This window comes from Cucurbita maxima, unplaced genomic scaffold (assembly GCF_002738345.1).
Source record: "Cucurbita maxima cultivar Rimu unplaced genomic scaffold, Cmax_1.0 Cma_Scf00007, whole genome shotgun sequence".
Taxonomy (NCBI): domain Eukaryota; kingdom Viridiplantae; phylum Streptophyta; class Magnoliopsida; order Cucurbitales; family Cucurbitaceae; genus Cucurbita; species Cucurbita maxima.
In genome coordinates this window covers 1,369,776-1,387,043 of record NW_019272023.1, presented here as the reverse complement: position 1 = coordinate 1,387,043, position 17,268 = coordinate 1,369,776, and the positions used below count along the sequence as shown (strand labels likewise).

At 35.3% G+C, this 17,268-nt stretch overlaps 3 protein-coding genes across 5 annotated transcripts; 1 reads left to right on the top strand and 2 right to left on the bottom strand.

Annotated features, from left to right (window-relative positions):
- The first annotated feature begins 8,044 nt into the window (after window positions 1-8,044).
- On the top strand, window positions 8,045-12,717 carry LOC111481612 (uncharacterized protein At5g03900, chloroplastic-like). Of its 2 annotated transcripts, none has more exons than XM_023127139.1 (14): window positions 8,045-8,557; window positions 8,712-8,819; window positions 8,912-9,012; window positions 9,091-9,171; window positions 9,259-9,331; window positions 9,423-9,488; window positions 9,694-9,777; window positions 9,896-9,961; window positions 10,286-10,428; window positions 10,510-10,596; window positions 10,677-10,740; window positions 10,836-10,979; window positions 11,418-11,586; window positions 12,306-12,717. In XM_023127139.1, exons 1-13 carry the CDS (start codon window positions 8,156-8,158, stop codon window positions 11,559-11,561), a joined length of 1,563 nt encoding a protein of 520 aa, XP_022982907.1. In that variant the 5' UTR covers window positions 8,045-8,155; the 3' UTR covers window positions 11,562-11,586; window positions 12,306-12,717. The 2 variants fall into 2 exon arrangements, with proteins under 2 accessions (XP_022982907.1, XP_022982906.1); XM_023127138.1 differs by having other exon boundaries at window positions 8,046-8,557; window positions 12,324-12,717.
- Window positions 9,739-14,131, bottom strand: LOC111481781 (glucosamine 6-phosphate N-acetyltransferase). Of its 2 annotated transcripts, XM_023127374.1 has the most exons (3): window positions 13,918-14,131; window positions 13,263-13,773; window positions 9,739-9,944 (listed from the first exon to the last, which is right to left on the bottom strand). In XM_023127374.1, the coding sequence occupies exon 2, from the start codon at window positions 13,766-13,768 to the stop codon at window positions 13,295-13,297; it is 474 nt and encodes a 157-aa protein (XP_022983142.1). In that variant the 5' UTR covers window positions 13,769-13,773; window positions 13,918-14,131; the 3' UTR covers window positions 9,739-9,944; window positions 13,263-13,294. The 2 variants fall into 2 exon arrangements, with proteins under 2 accessions (XP_022983142.1, XP_022983141.1); XM_023127373.1 differs by lacking the exon at window positions 9,739-9,944 and having other exon boundaries at window positions 13,111-13,773.
- Window positions 14,132-15,111: 980 nt separating this feature from the next.
- Window positions 15,112-17,204, bottom strand: LOC111481802 (cytochrome b-c1 complex subunit 9-like). The gene is made up of 3 exons (XM_023127400.1): window positions 16,928-17,204; window positions 16,153-16,200; window positions 15,112-15,358 (listed from the first exon to the last, which is right to left on the bottom strand). Exons 1-3 carry the CDS (start codon window positions 17,045-17,047, stop codon window positions 15,308-15,310), a joined length of 219 nt encoding a protein of 72 aa, XP_022983168.1. The 5' UTR covers window positions 17,048-17,204; the 3' UTR covers window positions 15,112-15,307.
- Window positions 17,205-17,268: the final 64 nt, after the last annotated feature.

Here is a 17,268-nt window from a genome sequence, read left to right as displayed (position 1 = left end):
TTTATTAAATAGAAGTGTGTTTGATTTCTTATTGCTTATCTAAATTTTCTTTATATACTAAAAATAATTTTGTATATTTTTTTATGAAAATTTGGAAAGTAAGGAGCAAAATGCAAAAAACTTGGTTTTTTGTTAATAATGTTTCTTCTATCTCATCTTGCAAAACTATAAAACTAAGTTCTTGTTTTTTTTTTTTTTTTTTTTTTTTTTTTTTTTTTTTTTTTTTTTTTTTTTTTTTTTTTTTTTTTTTTTTTTTTTTTTTTTTTTTTTTTTTTTTTTTTTTTTTTTTTTGTTATTTTCCAGAACATATGTAAAAGTATCATTTTATCTCTCTTGACTTACAAAATGTATGATAAATATCTAAATAATATAGTTTACAATTTTATAAATTTAATTTTGAAAACTAATTTTTATATAAAATTTTTCAAATTTCAAATTAAATTTCAAAGAACAAAAAGGCAAAAAATGATCACTAAAATGAACATATCATACAATTTTAGAAAACTAATTTTTATATAAAAATATTCAAGTTTTAAATTAAATTTCAAAGAACTAAAAACAAAAATGATTACTAAGCATATTTGTGTTTTTTTTTAATAAGAAATAAACTCTCAATAACAAAAAAGTTGAAAGAAAAAGGAAAATCGTAAGTTGGAATACGATAAATGGTTAAGGATATTCTTCTGAAACTAAAAATCACTATAAAAAAGGAAGAAGAAACACCTAACTTCCCAAAGATTGAAAGCATCCTAGAAATAAAGGGGAAAAAGAAGGGGAAAAAAAAGAGGAAAACTTTTTGTTGGTTAGAGCCTAATGGCCACAAACCCTTTAGACTTGATCAAACGATTTCCCTTTCATGACCATTCTCACCCACAACAGCCACGAGCAAATCAAAATATGGCTAAAAACTAAAGCCATCCAAAGTGCATAGTGCATCATCAGAGAGAGAGAGAGAGAGAGAGAGAGAGTGAGTGAGTGGTGGGTTAAAATCAAATTCAATAGCCATTACCTGCTTGCTTTATTTTCCATCAGAGACGAGGGATGAGATACCCTGCTTTTTCATTTGAAAATGAAATTGGTCCTCTCCAACCACTATCTTGCTATCTCATATTCGGTTGCTTGTCCCTAATAACAGTCCTCCACAGATGGAGATATGCCACTGAATTTTAAGAACTTGTTAAATATAAAATTAGAAGTTTAAAGATTTATTAGATATTTTTTATAGTTTAAAAATCTACTGGACAGGAACTTAAAAGTTTGGATAGCTAAACAAATTTAATAAATAACTTAATTACCTAATAACAAAATGTACCATTAGTCAGGAGGGTGGAATGCTTCTTTGATATAAACAACCCTTGCAGATGAAGTATTGATGGGTTTTCTGCCATGGGCATGCATCTAAAATGAATTTGTCAATATTCAACTCTGGTTTTTACCCTAACATGAATGAATGAGTTAAATTTGGAGAGAGAAGATTAAAGGGTGAAGACTGAAGACTGAAGACAAAAAACTATACCTGTGGCGTACACCAATAGTAACAGTAGACATTTGTAAATGATCAGACATTGAAAATAGATCGTATTAAGCAGTCTCGAAGTAAAAAAAAAATCATATTGAGAAATATTCACTTACGCATTGACTCGAAAATTCGGTAATCATATGGCTGATCTCACGGCCTCAAAGAACAGGCAGGAAGTTTCTTCATGTGATGTGGGGTAGAGGGATTCCATTAGAGTTATGTAGGCCCCTTCTGTACAGCCACAAAAATTGGTGAGAAAATGAGACACCTAGCAACAGTTTCTTTCTTTGAAACTGTTCAATATACTTGTAAACAGGTGAATATACTTTGTGAAATAGACTTCAACCTATACATTCAATGGATCATATTAATATGCCTTGCTTTGAAACTTCTAGTACATAGATTCTGTTGGAGAGAGAGCTTTTAAAAGTGATTTCCCATTTTGTTATGGGGTCTAGAGTCTAAAATTTTCAATTTTGTGTCTAATAGATCTTTAATCTATTAGACTATTTTTAAAATTCATGGAACAATTAGACATGAAATTAAAAGTTAAAAAATCTATTGAACATTTTTAAATTCAAGACCTATTCAATACAAAATTGAAAATTTAAGAGTTTTATTAGATATATATTTTTTGATTTAGAATCTAAATGGGCAATATAATGAAAATCTAATATCACATTGGGAACTCTGAAGAATTGGCATGAAGAACTAAATTATGTGTTCACCGTGTGAAAAAAGAACAGGAGAATAATAGATAAACCTTGGAAATGACTCGCGATGATGGCTTACTAAAGAGCATAAGTTGCTTGAAGATACTCCACAATTTCAGCACTTTCAACGTACATACTCCAGTGTTGGGGTCATCTAAGTATGGAACCTATCAGCCATTTGGTTAAAAACATCGTTAACCTTGCTTATTGAATAAAATGATTAAGAAGAAGAAGCCATCACTGTAGGTGCAAGTTGTTAGATATACCTGAAAATGTCCGGCTTTCTCATATAACTCATGTCGTTTTGGGCTCCCACGAGCGCAACTGAATTAAGTAAAAGAGAACTAAACATCACAAAATAATGTGCTTAATTAACTTTTCCCAGACATTCATCATTTTAGCATCAAACTGAACTTAAGGTAGTTTTGAAGTTCTTTAATTATTTTTCTGCCATTAATAATAGGATAGAAAAGCAATTTTTTTCTTAAGAAAGTTATAAAAAGTGAGCTGGTAGAATCAAGACTACTAATATAAGCGTATGCCTTTTAACTTTTTTATTCTGTAAATGCGAGTTAAGCTACTGTGCATAAATCCCAAATAACCAATGTAAAAAAGAAAATATGAGAAGGAGTGGGCTTTGGAAAATTGGGTTTGCTTAGATTGTAATTTTACCCCAATAGTAAAATGAGATTGGAAAGAAACAGCAAGAAATTGTAATGCTTCACAAAAATGATAAGTATAACACCAAGTCCATGTACGTGCATGCAGAAACTTATAGATTACTGGGCATATAAGTGAGCATGTACCAAAAATTTAGGCCGATGCTTCTTCTAATCATAACTTGCACTGCAAAAATTACAATTTTGGAGGCGTTATTAGTGCGATCCCGATATGAAAACAACGAAATGATATTGCGTTACTGATGAGAAATTATACTAATTATAACCTTTCAACCCCGCTCTAACAAACTATCAAGTCATTATAATTATGCCATTACTAATATTGTAATTTTTAATGCATTCCCGATAGTTTCTTATTAATACTCTTAACATATTAACACTTGGTAATTAGTACTTGATCTGACTAGAAAAATGAACGTATAGAGACTTTACCAATGCACTAAATGTGGTAACTCCAACTCTACAAGTACTCCACGAACAAGTTTGCAAGAAGGAGAATCCTGAGAGAGAAGAAAGGCATAGAAATTCAAAATACTGTTCAAGGGAAGAGAAGCTTACGATATCCATCACTACACATCGTGGAAAATAATGAACTTGTAACATTAAATTTTGAAATAAGTCTGAGTAAGTGACCTCATATGCCCATATTTCTAGTGGGGCAGGTGGTAGCTTCGATGGCTTATAGGTAGGAACCATGAAATTACCACAATCAACAAATGAGCAAGCTAAGTTCCTCGCTTCCCTGCATTAACTTTCCAAAGAGAGGTTATATACAAAATTACTAGGTTCCAAAAACCGAACAAGTAAGAATTTGAAAATATCTAACCCTGCCCTAACGTGATGAGTCCACACCATAGTTTTGAACCAGATACTAGATTATGTCATCTGATTCATAGAATCATACATTGAAACTCCAGTTTTGTATCGACCTGCAACCAAATACCAAACATGGAACGTACACTTGATCAAGAGTTGTTGGTGAATCTATGCGGTTTGAATCAAGCCATGTACTAGCAAAAGTTTACAACATCTAATAACGATCTATACATTGTAGGGAAGGGGAAAACTGGAAATGGTCAATCTTTCTAATGAAATTTTTGGTGATGAGCTAAAAATTCAAAATGAGTGATGCATTGAAAATTAGGGTTTAAAAAAAAAAACTGAAAAACCCAAAAAAATTTCAGTCTTCTTCATTCTTGACATTTCCTTGAGCATATAAATAAATATTTGATTTGCTCCAAATACAAAGATATCAGGCATTGAACGAATGAAATGGAAAAAAATGCGATTTCAAACCATAAATGGAAATTGCTGCTTTCCTCCCACCTGAACAACTTTGGCACGGAAGTTGGACCATTCCTACAGGCCAATAAAATTTTATAACCTGTTAAATTACTGAAACTCTTCTACACCGTCAATCCTACAGGCCACTAAGTTATGAAGATGACAAGAAAATTAATGAATATGAAATACTGAAGTATATTTTTTTACTTGATAAGTACACTTGCAAATAAAGATTGAGAGTTGGGGATTACATACGGACAAAATGTTGGGCTGCCTTCTTATCCGCAATCCTACGAGAAAAGAATATTAACATTTCATACGTAATTCAAATGACTTTAACATCATTCTATTCGAACTTTTTACATAGATTCTTTTTATTATTAAACGTAATAATATGAACGCCTTTGGACTGCTCTCTTTCAGTGCTCTGAAAGGAAGGAGTGGACATTAGATTTTCTTTGAACAGGCTTATCAAATGAGACTCCATAGCTTTAGCAAATTCGTTCTGTTCCATTGTTGTAGTTTCAACAATTCCATCAGTTCTAACAACAGTTCACCATGGGGTCTTGACTCATATATTCATCATGAGCTAGTCAATGTTTCACATACAAACAGAGATCCTCCATGTAATGAACGACAGTTACCAGGACATCTAAATTTTATCCATCTTCAAATCCTAATCTTCTTACCCTCAGAATTCTAACTTTTTGTATTAAAATTTCAAACTAAGCATTCACGGATAGAACAACGAGCAACTGTTTGACTAAGCGGGAAAAAGTCAACAGTCAATAAAAAAACGAAAAAAATAGAGCATCCATACGAGTGCTCACCAGGTTGTGTCAGATCTTCTTGGTTATGAACTGTCTTATAAGCTTCTAATCATGCAACATCTCCAGCCGGATGTGGAGCCGCTATTTGGTCATGTATACCGTTTTGTTCCTTCTTAGCTGCCTAGTGCAATCAGAATCAGGTTAGATTTTTTAGTCCCGAGGTGGGAAATAGTGTGGTGAGGATCGAACAGGTAATTGGAACAAAAAAAAAAAAAAAAACTGCACAAGATGCTGAGGATTGAAATATTTTCCATAAATCAACAACATGATATCTGATCGTCTTAAGCCGATTGAAAATGACATAGATGGAGCTAAAATTCTCATTAATACTAACTGCAAAGGAATGAAGACTCTACTTCATTGCATTCTGAAGTAATCCAGCTAGAAACCTGAATTTATAATTCTTCAAAAAGTTTATTCATAATGATTTAAAGTGTAAGATCTCTTTGGCTTTCACCTCTAATAAAAAAGCAAGGAAGAGAATAGCCAACATAATAAGCATGCTATGCTGGAGAAAATGTAGGGCAGACAGGTTTATGATAACAAAATCCGAATACGGAGTTGCAGTTCTACTTGTATTTCTATCTGACCTAGTTGTGCTGCGGTGTAGAAGACCCTTTGCAGGCTGAAACCTGCAGATCTAACGAACAAGGTCAAAATTATATCAAAACGAATCCATTATTATGATTGCAGCAGACAAAATTCCGGCTCCAAGCCAATTCGTATTACAATTATGAGTGTACAATAACATTTTTCATTCGATAGAGTAGCAGTAGAACCATGGCTCATAGTTTCTAGGCACTTGAACAATTTACCTCCAATTCAACTTTTTTTCAATTTTAATATCTCCATGATTGAAGTGTTTCCGCCGTTCAATTGAGAAGGGAATAGAACTCCCCTGTCAATTTGTACTACAAGTCATAATAATAAACAAAATGAATTCAGCTCTTCCCTACATAGGAGAAATGGAAAGAAAAGTACGCAATACTCTAAAGTTAGTTATCAGGTTCCTACGAGGCATTTCAACTTTAGATAATTCAACATTTTTTTAGTTTATTATAATGGACATAATACCGCAGAAAAAACTTGAAGTTCAGTGTATCAGGCATTTATCCAAACCCAAGGTACATGGAAATTCCCAATTATTATATTCAGGAGGTAGAGGTAAATATTTGAGGACATTAGCATGATCAAATCCATAAGTATTGAGTTCCATCGGTGCACCATCAATTACACGATGGAGCTGCATTTATACGTGAAAGTGACATATATACACTCATATACAGTTCATAATATGAGTAAAATATGGCTATACGCCAGAGGTGAGTTTCAAGATCATATGATGGTAGTGATACTGCTATACTTCTTTCTTCTCTACTTCCATTGAAATCTCATTACGATGTTAAAATGGAAGAGTAAAGGGTGGATTATACTGCAAACCGCATACATAAGGGATCTGCGACTACTAAAAAGCAAGATTATATGTGCATTATGAAAAATCAAGGACAGTTTAATATTACATAACTTAGATGATCAAAATACCTGGTGTCAGGATGCGAAGAACTTACATATTTTTCGTTACTGCAGGTGTTATCATATCCATCATTTCCCCATCCGATTTGTATTGACTCGTCAAAACAGGTCTTGTCATTTCCATTTTCTCTCTTGCCTTGTTCTAGTATTAGGACCGGATTTAAATTAGGATGGAAAACAGAGATCAAGATTGACAGATTTCGTCTCGGAGCTTCAAATCAACCTTACCAAAAAGGTACTCGGTATAGACATTGAAGGATTGATGTGCACTGCTGAAATCAAATCCACTGTTTCCAGGTATGGTTGTTTCCGCTGTAAATTAAGGCTGTCCAACCGATCACTGTTTCCAGGTCTGTGAGCTAATAGTTAGAATAAGTCAATATTATGTTTAGGTTTGAAGCAATAAGGCCGCACAAGAGTAAATTGAGGAGGGAAGAAATTATACCTCAACCTTCCTTATCTCATATTCATCTCTTCGATTTAAGACCTTGAATCTTCGAGATCAGGAACTAGATTAACTCAAAATGAATTATTAAACTCACAACAATTAAGATATAGAAATACGAGCTGAATTACATTCGAGCTAAATCGCAGGACGAAGCTCGCAAGGGTAAAATTCACAACCAACAACATAGATCTCCAGATAGACATACCTTCCAAGCCTCGTCTAAATTTCGACTCACGAACCTTTTAGGCAACAAGTATTTCGATGTTTCGTAAGCCGACTCCGACAAAACTGCAAACCAGCCGAAAAAGTGCGGATTAAAAAAGTACTAAAACTTCGAGTACTATCAATCACCAAATCAAATAATGAGACATAACAGCGCTGAGAGAGAACATATGCTCGGGAAGCGAGTGCAAAAACAAGAGAAACTCGAGTTTCCTGAGCGTAAATGGTCCATCGCAACCGTGAAGTAGCTACAGCGGATCACTGGCCGTAGAATCAGTAACAATGGAGCTTAAAGAAGATCTTCGACGAATTTTCAAAGGATGAGGACATCGAGATCCAAACGAGGTTTTGGAGAGGACGAAAGGGTTGCAGTGGAGCCTTTTCCTTCAGCGGTTTCAAATTTCTGTTGCAGAGGGTAGAATCTGAGAAGCCTCGATGGCGGGGAGTATTTACCCGGGAAACAACTTTCATGGGCTGAAAATTTTAAATAATTGGGCCTGCTGTGAAACTTCAGCCCAAATACCGATATTTCGAGTTGGGCTATTCGTCGGCTGGGCCCAAAAGATCGTAAATTTGACCTATGAGATTTCAAATAATCAATATTCTTAAATTTTAAAATGTCTCTGAAATATCAAAATTAATATACTAATTTTGTAAAGAAAAAAAAAAGTTTTCGAAAGAAAAGAAAGATTTCGGATTATTTTTTTACAATTTAAACGGAAAAAAAACTAATTGATAGGTTTGTTTATTATTATTTTTTCCCGGGTAATGGAGAACAAAATAATGAAAAAATAAAAAATAAAAAATAAAAATAAAAATCTGCGACTCCAAATCAGAGCCACTCACCCAAGAGATACAGTCACCCCCTGCACATACTTCGATCTCCATGGCCGAAACTTGAAGCTTCATTCAAATTCGTCAAGTTTATGCGAATCATGGCCTCAATCTCTACCTCTTTCGCCATTTCACCGAGTTCTCGCTTCTATTTTCATCCTCTCATCATCACTCTTAAACCCGTAATTGGCGTAAAGCCATCTCCCGTTACTTTTCCGGCCATTCAGACGCGGATTTCGCTACCGGAATCTAGGGCAAGGGGTTCGGTTCCGGTTGTGAGAGCGGGTATTGATATTCCATCAGATATCAGACCTGGAAGGGCAGTGGAGACTGATAAATTGCCGACGGATGTGAGAAAGAGAGCGATGGAGGCTGTGGACACTTGTGGAGGAAGAGTAACCATTGGAGATGTTGCAAGCAGGGCGGGACTTAAGCTCAATGAAGCGCAGAAGGCTTTGCAGGCTCTAGCTGCTGATACCAATGGCTTTTTGGAGGTACTTATTGCATTTTGAAGTTCTTCTTCTACTGAGGACGAAGACTAGGATCCACTGGATTTCTTCTATCTGTATAGATTGTAGACGTAAGTTACAGAGCATTTTGAACTTCTTAATTTTGTGACAACAAATTTTTTCAAGATGTTCTTAACAGGTTTCTGATGAGGGCGACGTTCTCTACGTTTTTCCCAAAGATTATCGTTCAAAGCTTGCGGCCAAATCGTTTTGGATCAAGTTTGAACCTCTTATAGAGAAATCAAAGGTATTAACTAGGAAGCGTTGGGTTTCTCTTCAAAGTTCTAATCTCCGGGAACAATTTGTGTGTTGTAATGGCGATCTTAACTCAATTTTCAGGCGGCTGCTGAATATCTTGTCAGGGTTTCATTTGGCACGGCACTAATTGCATCAATTGTTCTTGTATATACTACAATTATTGCTCTTATTTCAAGCAGAAGGTTGTAATATTGATCATGAACAATATAGAGTACAGGTTGAAGGTAACTTCAAACTACTGATTCAAGTTAACGATGCAGTGAAGAGGATAATCGTGGAAGACGCGGCAGATCATATGATTCAGGATTCACATTCTATTTCAGTCCAACTGATCTTTTCTGGTAATAAATATCTTCTTTATCATGCAATTGCCGACTTTATTTGTAGAGGACTTTGGCCATCATTCCTTCCTGTTTGGATCGTGTAAGGTACTGGGATCCATACTACTACAGGAGACGCAGGCTACAAACAGAAGACAATAAGATGAACTTTATTGAATCTGTATGTGATTGAATGATATCTAGTTTCTATTACGATCCTGTGCTACTTTAGCTCAAATTTAAATGCTAACTTTGTAATGGCCTTCATTCAGATTTTCTCATTTGTTTTCGGCGACGGCGATCCAAATCAAGGAATTGAAGAAGAGAGATGGAAGTTGGTAATATTTGAGGACTGTGTTCAGTGGTCCGTTACTTTCAATATTATATTTCATTTCCCTTTTTCATTTCGTGAACTATTTTGTTTATAAAATCTAACCTGTTTATTGTTTTTTTTTTTGGGGTGGGGGGGGGGGGGGGGGGGTTTCATTGTTTTCTGTGAGCAGTAACTATTTTAACAGCTAATATTTTGAGCTATACTTGCAGATTGGTCAATACATCACCTCCAATGGTGGTGTTGTAGCTGCTGAAGAACTTGGACCATATCTGGATGTAACAGAGGGGAACACGGTAAGTTGCCAATCATTGTTGCTTGACGGCTATTTAACAAGAGGTGGAATCAACTATTTAAGTGTAATTCAAATCTTATTTTTCTGTTCGACTTGTTTCATCCTCTTGATGATTGCAGGATGATGAATCCTACATTTTACCAGTTCTTTTACGTTTTGATGGCCAACCTGAAATCGATGAAGAGGTATGTTTAACGAGGTATGAAATGCTTGAATGGATACAATTAGCTCGATTTATGCGTATTTGATGTCAAGAATATATGAACACAAGTCAGTTGCTACATTGAGGCTTGAATTGTTATGTTAATAAAAAGCTATGTAATGAAACTACACAAGGTTTTGGAGTACAATCTCCATTTGTATACAGTATTTCTGCCCCTATTACAGTTTCATTGAAATGGAGAATGAAATGGTACTTCATGATGCAAGTTTAGATATTCGGTTTATTGATATGTGATTATAACTTCCACTCAAAGAAAAACTATTGACCGAAAGTTCTTTATTTATAGGGAAATATTCTATATCGATTTCCCTCCCTACAGCGCACAGCTTCTTCTCAGCGGAGTGGAAGGAAGGAGTATGTGGGTAAAAAATGGGCTGAGTGGGTTGGAGGGATTGAAAAGTTTTTCGAAGAGAAGAAATGGGTCTTTAGGTAACCATGGTTAAGTTTCTTTGCCTTATTCGGGAGTATGGTTTAAAGTTAATTAATGATCTGGAATTCTTTTGTCTGCAGTAAAACAAGTAATTCAGAGAGAGCAATGGCCATTGGATTGGGAGGGCTTAATCTGTTTGGTGTTATATTCCTCGGAGCCATGTTGAAGTATGGATATTAAGCTTGGATTGTTTTGTTGTGGTTTCTGAGGAAATCTAATAATTTCCACCCAATTCCATTTTTTGAAGGGATGTTGCCGTTAAACCCAGTGGACTTATCAACTTTGTATCAGATATATTTCCTCTACTGCAGGTTTGGAGTCATTTGGTTACTTCTATCATATAATTATCCTATAATTTGATTCAATTTATGACACTGTATTCTTTATAATTAAAAAAAATGTGCAGGTATATGCTGGTTCGTTCTTCACGATTCCATTGATCCGGTGGTTCATTATCCAGAAGAGAAATGCTGAAATAGGAAAAAGAAACCAAGCAAGGCAAAAGCGTGCCCGAGCCCTTGAACTGCCAGACGTGTCACTCAGACGCAAGGTAATTAATATTTAGATTTTAGAACACCAAAAGAAGTTTGCTCCTCTGTAGATCCATCCATTTTTAGAGGTGGATTGGTTCCAGTTTTGAGAAGAAAGTAACCCTACTTTGTTTTTCTTTTTCCCCACCAGTGTTCTGTTTTAGCATCGTTTTAGTACTCTAATGATGTCCTATTTCACCGTTTCTTGCATGCCATGTAATGCATTTTTTGGGTGGAACTGCTCATCAGGTGGGAAAATTGCCTGTTGATTAACTAAATTTGGGCTGTAAAGTTAATATCCTCTTTTCAGATGCTAGCTCTGTTTACTCTTGTTGGAGTCTCTGCTGAAGTCCTACTTCTCAGTCGTTTAAGCATTCTGTTTTCTTTTAGAAAAACAAATGCAAAGCTCTCTATTTATTTCACCGAAGTATCTAATTCTTTGAATACAATCTTACCAGCTCCTCAGTGCTCGAGACATGGCTCAAAGAACTGTAATTGGACAGGATCGAATTGTGTATAGTAGTGATCGAGATCTAATCGAGCAAAATTATGAGCTCCAAGAATGGGAAAAGAAGTTCCGGGAGATAGAAAAATCAGATTAAAGAACTGGTGGTATCGATTGGAAAGGTATTGTTTCTCACTATTTAATCACTGATTGCCATATGCCATTCACTAAGAAGCTATATTTGCTGTATATGCGCACTTACCATATTGACCAGGCCAAGGGTGTAATTCATATTCCTGTAGAGAGTATTTCAAAATGCAATGCTATTAGACTACAAAATTTTCTCCATCTTTAATTTTACCAATGACGGGTATGCATGTAGGTTTGGTGATTTATTTGTACACAAGAGGGGAAAATGAAAGAGAGAAGCTTCCTTGGCTTCATAACTCGAAAACTTACTTAGTTAGGTCTTTGTTGAATTTGTTGAATAGGCAGATAACTAACATACAATCAGATGGAAAAATGAAAGAAAAGAATATAAATGGGTTCAACTCCTAGAGTTCTGTTGTTTAAGTTTTATGAATGTCTGTGATATCCAATACTGGAATTAAGCGTCAATAGGAATGAAACCACCTATCTAGTATAAGTAAACATACTCTAGGAAGAGACTGGTTTTGTATCTTTTGTATTTAAAAATAGATGATGTGAGTGTAGAAAGTACTGAATAAGGTTAAGGCTGGCAAATAATCGAAGACTTGCAATGCGCCCCTCATTTTCTTTCCTTGTGCTCTAGGAGAATTTAAACTTCTGACCGGATGAACTGAGCCTTAACTAATTGAACTATACACAAGTTGTGACCTCTATTAATCAACAAGTATCTTATCTGAATTGTTCTCATTAGTTTATTTCGTGTTTGCAGTCCCGTGATTCCAAGGTATAGACGATGTCCCACAGATTCAAAACCGCCAAGATTTCACTAAGCTGTTGATTAGCCCGCAGGGTATGAGGGTGGCTTTCAATGTTAATTGGTGAAATGGTTTCTCTGTTTGGGAGAGTACCGAAGATTGTGATTCTGCTTCATAACAGAGCTTCTTTGTTTTAGGATTAGACTGCATAACTGTTATTTACTATGAAAAAATTCAAGGGGGGCGGTCTAGGTCTTATCATTCCAACACTGTAAAATTAAAAGAATCAAATTGAGAATATAGCACAGAACACAACAATTTGCAGTCCTATTTGGCTTGCGTTTAATTCTAATGTCTTGATGGGCGCGCCACTACAAAGGATCAGCCATCTTGTCAAAACATTCAATACCTTAATCTCTGTAAGTTGTTCCTAAATGTCTGTGTATAACTAGCTCAACCATGCATTTTCAGACAAATAAATGATTGTTTCTACCCAAACATGGTTCAATAAGTCTACTTTTACTTACAGTTTCAATTTTAATTTGAACTCTAATTAAGTCGATTTTAGCTTAAAATTTTTATAATGTCATTCTAAACCTAATTGTCAGTACAAATAGTTCATGATGTCCTTTTCCTATAAAATTCTATTTTTTTATTGATCATTGGGACGGGGGAAAGTAAGAATCTAAACCTTTTTTTTAACAGGAACTAAATAATAATAATAATTATTATTATTATTATTTTTCTTGATAATTATTATCGTCCTATAATTTCTATTACTATGAACCGAAGCTAAACAGATTTTGACATCAACAGAATATTCAATACCGAGAAATTCACTTTAGAAGAAAGTGGGAGACGCAAATAATTTGTGTTCGAAGAAATTCATCAAAGCAAAGAGAAATATGAAAGGTAATTGCGCACGAAAATAATCCAGAGAAAAATCCACTTACAATCGCAAAGTCGCAACACGTTATTGGCTTCTTCAACTGAAGTATTTCGCCATCTGAATCGCCTTATGCTCGAACCCACACTTCTCGTAGAATCCTCGATTCTCAACGCTGCAATCAAGAATTACCTTATAGCATCCCATTGCACGAGCATGATTCGTAAGGAACTCTACGATTTTCTTCCCTAATTGCATCCCTCGAGCATTCGAATCCACCACCACGTCTTCGATGTGCCCTGCTTTCCCACAGTTTCTTATGAATTTCTTCTCGATGAAAACGCTTCCAGTGGCGATGATCTTCCCTGATCGATCGTCCTCTATGACACAAATGACATGATCGTCTCCAAGGGCGATTAATTCCTGAAACCTATCTTCGAAGTCCTTGTCGGTCACAGAATCGCAAACGGTCAGTTGCTGCAATAGCTCAATGAATCCCTTGTTCTTGTCCGAAATCTCTAATTTTCGAACTTCTAATCGACGTTCTTCACTTGATGCGTTAGGGCTCTGCATTGCGGCTGAGAGACTGAGAGGAGATAACTATTAGGAAGTTACTACGGATAGGGCTTTGTTGATAGATCAACGATACAATAGAGATTATAAGCAAGAGAATTCAAAACATTCCCGAAAAACGAATGCAGCTGCGGAAATCGAAACCAAACCTTGTAAAATCCTAAACAGAGATGAATGATCTGAAGATCTGCAGATGAAGGCTAATATTGCGTTGCGGATCTCTGGAGATGAGGTTTTCTTGTTAATCTGAAGAATGTTGGGAGCAATGGACAGAAATGACGAAGCGATTTTAAGAGACAGTGAACGCGCGTGAGAGAGGCAAGAGGCCTTTGTATAAGCGCGCACGAGATAAGGGAGGAGCAAGTTGAATAATCGACAAAAAAAAAAAAAAAAAAAAAAAAAAAAAAAAAAAAAAAAAAAAAAAAAAAAAAAAAAAAAAAAAAGAGCCAAAATATTTTCACGGCCTAAATTTGAAAAAACAAAATAATATTTATATATATCAACATTTTCATTTTGAGAAGCGAGGTGAAAGTACTAAAATATCCTCTATTCATAAAATCACGTACATCAACTTTAAGCCGTAGAATAATCGTAATGTTAAAAAATCAATATTTATTAAAGCTTATCCAAATAGTTTATATACTATATTTACTTTGTTCTTCATGGGTCTGGCTCTAATCAGAGTAAACTAATACATTTCCTTTCCAGCTAAATTGAAACCTTGTGAGTATGTAAACCCAATTCACAGCACTAGAAGCTCCCTGGTATGACCTTATGCAGTATGGTAAAAACATGATGAAAACAAACCAAAGCGAAATTCTCTGCTTAGCTCGATTTTATAAGCCTATGTTTGATACGTTATAGTTTTAAACCACATTTGATGGGTTCGTTTATTTCTTGGTAGAAAACCAACTCAATGGTTCGATTCTCATTTCTATACTTGAAAATCAAACCAAACCAAATCGAACTCATAAGTGTCGAACCGTTCTTTCTTCTCTCTAACAAAACAACCCCTCTACTTCCCTTGCAAAACTCCGAGACCCTCCCTCTTCCGTTTCAGCACCGAAACTACGTGACAATATCAAAGAGAAATGACAAAGAGAAATGACAAAGACAAATAACTTTTCGAGAGAGCTATCTTCCTCCCCCAATCCCCCCTCCCTATGGACGGACTAGTTTGCCAAATTTCTTTAAACCGTCTAAGTTCTCTAACTCCATCTATTTACAGAATTACAACCTAATGGTAACACCATTATGCCACTGCTCATATCCTAATAACCTTCTAATTAGTACTCTAAACAATTTGCTTTTCATGTATTCTCGATGATCAAAATCAAAGGTAATATACAAAACTTAGGAACTCCAAACTTAATCAAATAAAATATGATTAGAATCTCATGAAGAAACACAAACTTTCCAGACTGAAAAGAAAAAAACGTTTTTTCCATTGGAAATACATTCTCATTTACCATCCTAAGCCACCAGTTTTTTTACCTCGAGTCCATGATTGTGTAAGCTTTCAATTGGCGGCTGACAAGTTCATTCTTCCGACGGTCTTTGCCCCAAAACTGAAATGTCTTCATACCGCTTCTGCATAATTATTAGACCATCATATATCAAAACAGAGTTGAAAATGTGTTAAGAAAGCTACTAATTCGGAACAAGAGTTGTTTAGTAGCACTTTTATGCAGGTAAGCATCTCCTCTAAAGAAGGATTGTAGTAGAATAAGGATGAATGATATAGATCGACATTTAATTGGAGGAAAATGAAAATAATTTTTTTTTTAAAAAAAGCAATGTTTCAAATTACATTCATATAATTTGTCTAGCATGTAAATCACCCTTGATTTGTTCTTTTGACCCATTTTACCCATCGTTATGAAGGACTTTTAAGAGTTCAACATGTAAGATTGAGTTAGTCTTCAAACTTTGGACTTTCGATCAAGGATATAATATCTTAATTAGTTGAGTTATGTTTTTGGTACCCGAGTTATGTTTTTGGTACCCGTTGTTAATTATTATTGACAGCTCACTTAACATACAAGAAAAAGGGAGCATCCAAACCATAAGTCTGAGTAGTTAAAACCAATTTGCTTCTGAACCGTGACACGGTTTAATACACAAACTACTTAGTTTATAATTATCCCAGGAAACTTCTAATACAGCCTTAACTTTCTGGAAACTAGACTTTCCTGATTTTATGAACACAAAAAATGATCTTGAAATAAAGATCCGGAATAAAACATCAAGTATATATTCTAGATTAATGGAGCCCACAAGAATAGCCAAAATGATCGTCTATGTGGAGAAAGAGGTCATCAATAAATTTGAAATGTGTACGCAGAAAAACAAAGTAAATCAATTTATGGGGTTAAGTTCCATACCCCAACATTGTTGTACTCCCAGAGCTTGTGAACTCCATAATCCACAGCCTGCGCCATTGGAAATACTAGCATTAAGGTAAGAAAAAGATACCATAAACTTACAGAAACAACACAAATGCCGTGCAGCTCATAAGTCCCCTGCCACAATTTAACATACCAAGGCCCATTACATAACAGTCCATAAAACAAACAGAGAAGCATCCTTACGTTCCTTTTTCCTGGTTACCACTTCCATTATCATAATAGTTTAAAATTTAAAGCAAAAAAGGAAGCCCTCTGACTATAATAAACCGATCAAATAATGCCCAAATTCCGTATTTACATAATTCAGAATCTGCACACAATCATCAATGAAATTCAATACGATCCTGTTCGGCGAATTTTTTAATTGATGCCAGAACCAATATGTGAATCCAAAGAGGATATTGGAACAAAAAAAACCAATATACGAATCCTTTGCTCTTTATCGTTTCTCCTCCAGCAGATAAACCATAAATTGATCCAGTTTCACCTCGTGAGCGGGCAGATACGAATAAACTTATTTCGTTGAACATTCTCCATGAATCAGCGGTAACACGGCCACGAAGTTTAATATCAATATCCAGTGATTTGCAAAAACTAGATCCTCAGATTAAGTGCGGAAAACGAAATTAACAAGACCACAATCCACCAAAAAGAATAGAGAAAAAAGAAACAGACATAAATGAGTATGAAAAGGATAGAGAAAAAAGAAACAGACATAAATGAGTATGAAAAATGAGGTCCACAACATTACCCGCTCTCCGAGAAAAGCACCGGCGATGATGAAGGTGACGTAAACAGAATTACGGCGCATAATCACTCTGTACAGGCCTTCGAAAAGGCCTCCTCCGCTTCTTCGACCTGCTGAATTCATTGTCGATGTTCTCGCGAGTTCGTTGTCTTCTGATCGATGCGTTAGGGTTAGCAGAAACTTCCCGCGCCTTTGGTTGAGAGAAGAAGACGGGAATGGAATAGCTTGATTTGTTGCAACTCTTGACCGCTTCGAACCGATTCGACTCTGCTGCAATAACCCTTAACGATCTGGATGAACCGCTCCGGTTTAATTGAAATAGCGAGCATTCCAACTATTCCCTT